The sequence below is a fragment of the Aegilops tauschii genome, chromosome 2, assembly GCF_002575655.3.
Source record: "Aegilops tauschii subsp. strangulata cultivar AL8/78 chromosome 2, Aet v6.0, whole genome shotgun sequence".
In the NCBI taxonomy this organism is placed as follows: Eukaryota; Viridiplantae; Streptophyta; class Magnoliopsida; order Poales; family Poaceae; genus Aegilops; species Aegilops tauschii.
The window spans coordinates 111548980-111557545 of record NC_053036.3 but is presented as its reverse complement, the minus strand read 5'-3'; the positions used below and the strand labels follow the sequence as shown (position 1 = coordinate 111557545).

At 47.8% G+C, this 8566-nt stretch overlaps 1 protein-coding gene across 1 annotated transcript; it reads left to right on the top strand.

The window, feature by feature from the left end:
• The first annotated feature begins 3284 nt into the window (after nucleotides 1-3284).
• Nucleotides 3285-7218, top strand: LOC109778170 (protein ALTERED PHOSPHATE STARVATION RESPONSE 1). Its single transcript, XM_020336731.4, has 4 exons — nucleotides 3285-4428; nucleotides 5048-5223; nucleotides 5478-5701; nucleotides 6207-7218. Exons 1-4 carry the CDS (start codon nucleotides 3435-3437, stop codon nucleotides 6994-6996), a joined length of 2184 nt encoding a protein of 727 aa, XP_020192320.1. The 5' UTR covers nucleotides 3285-3434; the 3' UTR covers nucleotides 6997-7218.
• Nucleotides 7219-8566: the final 1348 nt, after the last annotated feature.

The window sequence follows — 8566 nt, the reverse complement described above, 5'->3', positions numbered from 1 at the left end:
TTCCACGAAAGACAAGCACCGACCGAATCCTGCAAGATACGCCGGAAGCACACCTCCACATGCCCTCCGACAATGCTAGCACTGATACATCCATTTTGCATCACTATTTTCTATTATAATGTCTTTTGCCTCTTAAAATGCAAGGTAAAACAGATAGGAAAATTGTTAGACAGTTGGAAATCTGAACCCAAATTACAACAGAAGAAAATGAAATTTTTCGGAGCTCCAAAAATACCGGGGATTTTACTGAACTATTTCGGGATAATATGAAGACCGGAGATCAAAGATGGGCCAGAGGGGACCCACCAAGGCCCCACATGGCCTTGCTACGCGGGTCACCCCTGGCTGCGTGGGGTGGTCATGTGGAGGCCTGGTAGCCTCCCTCCTTACGCCCTTTGGGCATAAAATCCTATTTACTATGAAAAACATAGAAAATTCTTAGGACTTTCCACTGCCTCTGCGAGGCAGAACCGTGGCGGATCACTTTTGCTCTCCGCAGAGTGACTCTGCTAGGAAAACTTCCCTACGGGAGGGTGAAATCAAAGCCATGGTCATCACCAACACTCCGTTCATCATTGGGATCATCATCTCCATCAACAACTTCACCAACACCATCTCATCTCCAAAGCCTAGTTCATCTATCTCTTCTATCTTTGTATCAAACCTCATACTGATTGCTGGGAGTACTTCTATGTGTTGATTACACACAGTTGATGCGTAGGAGATTTATTGGTGGAAGATTGTTATGTTCAGATTGTTTATCACTTATTTATACCCAATGATCATGATCCATATAATGTATTGTGAGTAGATCCATTAATTCTTGAGCACATGCGAGAAGTCTTGTTGCTAGTAATCATGTCAAGTTGAATATGAATTAGTGTTTTGATGATATGTTGTGTTGTTCTTGCTCTAGTGGTGTTATGTGAGCGTCGACTACATGACACTTCACCATCTTTGGTCCTAGGGGAAAACATTGTGAAATAGTTTGTATATGATGGGTTGCGCAAGTGATATAAGCCTAAGTCCCAGTTTATGAATTGTTTTGCCAGGGGCTATTTTGCATCTCAGTGTTTAATGCTATGATTAGATTTATCGTAATTACTTCTCTTGTATTCGTGGATGCTTGCATGGGGGATATAATCATAAGTAGGTATTTGTTCAAATAAGTACAATACCTTAGCTCTGGTCCACTCGCAAAACAATTATAAAAGAAATGAACAGTAACTCAGTGAATCTTGGTGAAAGTAACTTGACGAAATTCCCGTGTGTCCTCAAGAGCGTTTTAGCTACTACAAGAAACACAACCGGTTGTCCTTAGCGTACATAAGGATTGGGCCATTTGTTGCACTACATTACTTTTGTTACTATTTATCTTATTACAAATTATCTTGCTACCAAACAACCTATCAAATTATCTTTACAACATTTACAGTGAAACCTTGTTGCAAACTACTTGTCAATTACTTCTTCTCTTCATTGGGTTCGACACTCTTACTTATCGAAAAGGCTACGATAGATCCCCTATATTTGTGGTCATTATGCACCATCGGGATGGGGCCAGGCAGGGAGAACCTTATCCATCTTCAATGAGCCACCGTCGTCCCGCCTTCCTGAGCAGGACACAAACTCTAACAAAACTCAAAGAAACAACTAAAAACGGAGCCCTCCAGCTAGCAAGGGTCAGTATCCACTACGCCCCTGATGGCCCTATGGCCACAGGAGACGAGGCGGATCGGCGGCGCCACCAATAGGAGTTAGGGCCACTAGTCACATGTTCGCTTGGGAGGATGGACGAAGGGGTAAGTTGGATATGTTGAATTTCTTCAAGTCAGGATTAAATAATTGTTTGAACTTATGTTGACCACCTTGGGGTTATGTTGACCACCTGGGACTATGTTGACTTACTTGGACATTTGTTGACTAGCCATGTAGTAACAGTGGGACCCCTACATGAGATTATTTATTTCCATTGGACAAGACATTTGAGTCTTATGTTAATTTCATCTTCCTTCCGCCGTTTGCCTCCTCTTTCCGCGTGGCAAGCTACACAGTTTGGCTACCTATCTGTCAACAATAGTTGGATCTTTAGACGAAAACCAAAGAGTTAACTTCATTTTTAGCCTCATCTTGTCATTTTTCTATAAAGACTTACCTCATTTAAGGGGTTTTCACTTGTTTTTCTTCTTTTAAGTAACTTGTGCCATATTTTATCCTTTTTGAACATGATACAATTACAGATGCTCACATACACGCACATATACTCATCCCCATCAACACACATTCGCACATTGTGGTCGGTACGTGCCCGACCGACGGTGTGGTGGTGTGGCGTTCTGTTGTGGCAAGGATGAGGATGGCAAGCGGTGCAGGGTTATGGTTGTTGGCTTTTTCCGGCGTGCTCGAAAGGTTTCTTCTTTGTATCGCCATGTTGTCGCGGAGTCAGAGCTGCGTAGGTTGTGAAGATGACATGTGATTGGTGGTCTTCGGGGAGGCGTTGGTTGGTGTTAGTTCTTCACATTTCTCTTGTGTTTGGTTGTCTTCTAAGTCGAAGTTGTTCGGGCGTCTGCACGGTTGCACCGGTGGCCGATTATTTGGCATGGGCCGACATGGCATGTGGCATTTGAGGACTTCATTGGTGAAAATAGATGATAAAGACGGATTCGCTGGCTCCGTGGAGGTGGACGATGAAGCTTGGTGATGACCTCAACTTTGTTTCTCTGCGGCAATTTTGTATCTTCGTGTCCAGGTCGGCCAGTTGTGACGGCTTTAAGTAAGTTTTCTACTACACTTAATTAACCGGGGTACCCTCTTGTCTTTTTAATAAATCGAGATCCTTAGAGACCGACTTAAAAAAGTTACCTATTCCTAGTCACACTTAAAAGTTATGTATATGTACTCCTAGTCACACTTACGCTGCAGAAAACCTTTTTTTGCCCTAGTGGCATAGTCAGTGGAGCTGTGACAGTTCGACCAACAGCGTTCGTTAATGGCGGTGGCTCCTTGATATTTATCCAGTCAGCTAGGATCCGTCGTCACCGGTGACTGGCTCGCGTGGGTCAGAGAAGAACAGCTCCTGCGTTACCTGCCCATTGAGCGGCACACGGTGGTGCTGCTGCTCCGTACTGGAGGGAAGATCCAATCTAAAAGCAGGAAGCTCGAACGTGTCGCCCACCGCCGTGGCCCTCCACCTGTGATGCCATCCCACTGGGCGACGACGGCGACCGTAGGCCTGCCTCTTTGGAGCCCCCCAGCTTTATTCCAAAGCACAAAAGCATCCGCCCGTCCACCCCCAAAAGGACCAGAATCCTCGTCACGCCCAAGCGTACAACGCAAACGCAAACCCCCCGCGCCAAGGAACCAGAGCAGGCGGCGCCGTCGTCGTCGTCATCCGTGGGAGTGTGAGCCTGTGAGTGTGAGCGGAAGCCGCAGCCATGGGGTGCGGGCAGTCCAAGGAGGACGCGGACGGCGCCGTGGAGCGGTGCCGGGAGCGGAAGAACCTGCTGCGGGCGGCCGTCGAGGCGCGGCACGCGCTCTCGGGGGCGCACGCGGGCCACGCGGCCGCGCTCCGGAACGTCGGCGCCGCGCTCTCCGACTACGCCAGCGGCGAGGCGCACGAGGGCGCGCTGCGCCACTCCGCCTCGGCCGCCGCGGTCCTGTCCTCCGCCGGGGGCTCCGGCGCCGAGGCGGCCGCGCTCGCGCTCCCGCCGCCCCCGCCCCCGCCGGGCCCGCCCGAGGACGCCCCATCGCTCGTCAGGTCCATGAGCGCGCCCGACCTGCCGCTCCCGCCGGCGATCAAGAAGAAGCCCTCCGGCGAGGCGCCCATCATGGAGGAGGAGGACGAAGGCGAGGACGCGCGGCCTCCGGAGCCGGAGGACGACGGCCAGCTCCAGCCCCCGCCACCGCCGCCACCGCCTCCGACTCAGCTGCCCGCTCCCACGCGTCCCCCGCCCTCCCTGCCGCCGGACACGAGGCGCAAGGGGGATTCCTGGAGCGAGATCATTTTCGGGTCCCCGGACGGCATAACCGTCCCGCCACCCACTCTGGCACCCAGCGCAGCCGCCGCCGCCTCGTGGGCAGCCGAGCGGGCGGAGGCCCCCGCGCCGCCGCCGCCTCCCCCCGAGCCAGAGGAACAGCCTCTGCGTCCACCGCCAGCGCCGCCCGCGGCCGCCGAGGACGTGGCCAAGGGCAAGAAGCCGATGGTCGAAGCCGGGGCGCGGAGGGCGGTGACACAGAAGGCCGCGAGGAGGCCGGAGGGCAAGAAAGGCAGGACGGTGGTGATGGCAGCGCCGGCGGCGGCGAGGCTCGGCGACATCCTTCGCGACCTCGACGATCATTTCCTCAAGGCATCGGACAGCGCACACGAGGTGTCCAAGATGCTGGAGGCGGCGCGGATGCACTACCACTCCAACTTCGCCGAAACGAGAGGTACCCACCCACACCTCATCCATTTGGTCAGACCAAGAATTCACTCCACAATTCGAGCTAGTAGAAAATATCAACCAGTTTATTTTCTGTCACTCTCATTGGCGGATAGCTTGCAAACATTCAATTTTGGAAACATAAACTTCTCTGCTTGAGCAAGTTTGTAGAGAAGTCCAAGACGTTTACTTCTATGCTACTTACGGAACAAGTTTAACTGGTCGACACGATAGACTAAGACTTTCAATAGACCTTACTAATCAGCAATCTCAAGAACAAGAATATTGTTTCATTGTTAATTATTGAAATGAAACGAGGCAATGTTAATTATGGTTACAGTGGAGCCACACTAATTTTTAGTGGCTAAACGACAGAACAGCTAATCCATATAGGTTACACATGCATAGATTCTGGGGAATGATTCTTTTTAGGGTCTACAATTAGGTAGTTCATTACTTGATTGTCTGTCTGTCTATACTCCATGATTGCCTTTTATGCTCCGTTGAGCAGTCTCCATCATGCTTGTTTTCAGGACCGCTTGAGTTCTGTTCTACAAGTACAGATTACACAATATTGTAAAGAGAATGACTAACCTTGGTTACTTCTATGCCATCCATCTCATTAGGATTTGTGGATCATTCTGCTAGAGTGATGCAAGTTATCACTTGGAACCGCTCATTTAAAGGGATACCACAACCGGAACAGGTGAAGAATGAGTTAGACGACGCCGAAGGCGAAACACACGCTACCGTTCTCGAGAAGCTGCTTGCATGGGAGAAAAAACTATCCCATGAAGTGAAGGTAAAAATCAAAAAGTTATTTCGGAACTCGGGCCCTAGGTAGCTCTTTGAAAAAAAATGAAAAACACTATCTTTTGATCTAAACATATATTTGTGTTATGCGTGTATAAAACCACTGTAGTCATGATAACCCCATCCTCCAACCCATGTTATGTGTCCTAGGATGTTAAAACCATTTGAATTTTTCACGGTGGCATTCGTTTCGTTGTCTAAGCTGTTTTTGTCATACATCTGATGAGTTTGTCATTGACGCAGGAGTTTGAGGTTATCAAAATGGAATATCAACAAAAGCTAGCTTCTCTGAACAAGAAGAAGCAGCGTGGGGTCAGTTCTTCATCATTTGAGAGGACTAAATCTGCTGCTAGTCACTTGCATACAAGATATGTTGTGGATTTGCAAACAATGGAGTCCACGATTTCAGAGATTAATCGTCTGAGAGATCAACAACTATACCCAAAACTTCTTGAACTTGTGAAGGGGTAAACCTTGCTTTTACTTTGCAATTTTGACATCATTTATTCTATTCAAGTTTGTACATTTAAGCATGTTATACTGATACCTCTCCATGGAGCCTTCTATTTTATTCCTGAAGGTAGTGTTTTGCACTCAAGAACTCCCACTAATAAAAGTATTAACCTGTGTATTGTTTAGTTTATTGTATAGTTTGCTGGTAAGCCAGTTGCTCAGTGTTTCAGTTTTTGACATGTTGGAACTTTATTTCATTCTTTCGTGAATCAGGACAAGTCATATACATTTCCTGAAGATCCTCATTTCCTAAAGAAGCATCTAAATAGTCCACATATCCTTAATTTGTACAATACCGTTCATATATTTGTGTCAGAACCATGTTACATGGGGAAGTTTCATCTAAAGTGTGTAATATTTTGGAATTTTTTTAGCACCTCCTGTTATGAGTGTAAACTTCCCTGTAAGAAGAAACATTAGACTATGGAGCACTGAAATGTGTTATTTTCTCATTGACAGGATGGGGCACATGTGGGACGCAATGTACAAGCACCACAAAGCACAGCTCAAGATCATCTCCGAGCTCAAATCGTTCGACATCTCGGTTGCGGCACGGGAAACAAGCGAACAGCACAACGAAAGGACTGTGCAGCTATGGCAGGTCGTTCAGGAGTGGCACGTGCAGTACAGCAAGTTCATGGCGTCTCAGAAGGAGTACGTCGGAAACCTCTACAGCTGGATCAAGCTGAATGTGATCCCCATTGACACCAACCTGAAGGCCAACTCGTCGCAGCCAGTCGAGACGACGCCTCCCATCAAGAGGCTTCTGCATGCTTGGCACGATATGCTCGGGAAGCTCCCCGACGAGGATGCTAGGAAGGCCATACACACATTTTCGGAGGTGGTACACATAATCCTGGTGCACCAAGACGAGGAGATAAAGCTGAGGCAAAGGATTCAGGACACGAGGAAGGAGCATGAGAGGAAGAGCAGGCAGTTCGAGGATTGGGCGCGGAAGTACATGGAGAAGAGAGCAGGGATTCCTCCCGAGGCCGGCAATCCCGACGGGACGCGCGCCGACCCGCTCGCGGAACGGAAGGCGGCCATGGAGAAGCTGGAGAATTCACTGAAAGAACTGGAGGAGGCATACACGAAGCAATGCAAGGTGGTGAGGGAGAAATCCCTGAGCCTCCTACGGACAAACCTGCCGGAGCTGTTCCGCATCGTGTCGGAATTCTCCCTCCAGTCGGCGGCGATGTTCAAGGATCTGTGGTCGATCTCGAACACGAATGACCAGCTGGATGATTGATCCGTGCTTGCGTGTTTAATTTCTTGTGTGGTGATTTTTGTGTTTATGTTTATAGGTTGCGCTGTTGCTGTATATTTAGTTCAAGTGCGAAAATGGGAAGACGGATAGCCCTTGTTGTTTGGAGCCACGGTGTTGTAATGCATGTATATGTCTTGATAGGAAATTACGGTTTTGTTTCAAATATCAACAATTTTGGTAGGTTTTACAACCTTTTAACTTGCAGCACTATTGATTCGCATTTGTTCAGTGCTCAAAATGTTGATGAGATCATCTTTTTTCAGTGAAGGGCATTTTCATGATACAACCGTTGTGAGAAAATACACGACATCTGCATAACAAGATGCACACGTCAACAAGTCCAAAGAAAAGCATAAAAGAACATCTTTTTACAAGAAAAAGAATAGTAGCCTAGGATGCAGGAGGTCCCCTCTGAAACTACTACAGCATTTCCACCATCCGGGTTTATTAGGCCTTTTGTATTTTGTGTTCAATTTTAACCATAGATTTAGCTAGCAAAATATAAATTATATGCCACGAAGAATATAATATTGTACTTCTGAAGCATAGCTAGGGATAATGACAGATCTACCAGCTTACCAATGGCTCATTAATAATTTCAAGGAGTGCGGATCCCCTGCGAGCAAGGGTCAGACTTCCCTAGAGGTTCTGATCGAATAAACTATGAGTTTGATTCTGATTCAGAAAAGGATTCTTGGAGTATCCCTCTTGCAGGCTCGGGCTAGCAACATGATCGATTCTTACATTAGTTATGACATGCTCCTGAATTTATGACATGCTGATGTCACCAGAATTCACCCCTTACTCACAAACGGTCATGATCTTCTCTGCCCATCATGACAGAGGCCATTCAGACCTGTATATTTCTAATCATATTATTTCATGAACTTCTTGAGCTCATCAAGGCTAGTCTGTCAGTTGATGGTGAGGCACGCCCAGTCTGGTACTCCCTCCAGTCTAGTACAAAGTTAGTATAAAGTTGGGTCATCTACTTTGGAATGGAGGGAGTAATAGTTTTGAACCCTTGTTTAGACAAAGGAAGAAGTCAAAGATTACAAGTAAGCTTGGAGGGATTGGTGGCCACTGACGATGCCATTCCCCGGAGGTATAGCCATGGAGGATGGAAGAGGCCCAACAACCATGAGAGTTTTTACAGTACCCTGGTACTCCCTAGGGAGAGGAGGGAGTGCCGGATAAATCCAACCATCCATCTACAGGGGTATTTTAGAACTTTTGTCTTATTCGTTTTGACTTTTATTCCAACCGAATCAACCGCATCAGGCCGCAGCAATCGCACTGTTTGTTCCCCCATCGTGGTAGCGGCTGGAGACTTCGTCTTGTAGCCATCTGTGAATTCTTGTTAATTACAGATTAATAGAACTAAGGCGCTGCAGGAGGACTGCGCTCCTCCTCATACATCCATGATGCGCCAGTATCCCACGGCGGAGTCATCCCCCGACCAATTCGCGTAGGCGCAACTACCGGCGGCGGCCATTGATATGCACATCACGTGTGCATAACCTGGATTGTGAACTGATGTGACCTAATCCTA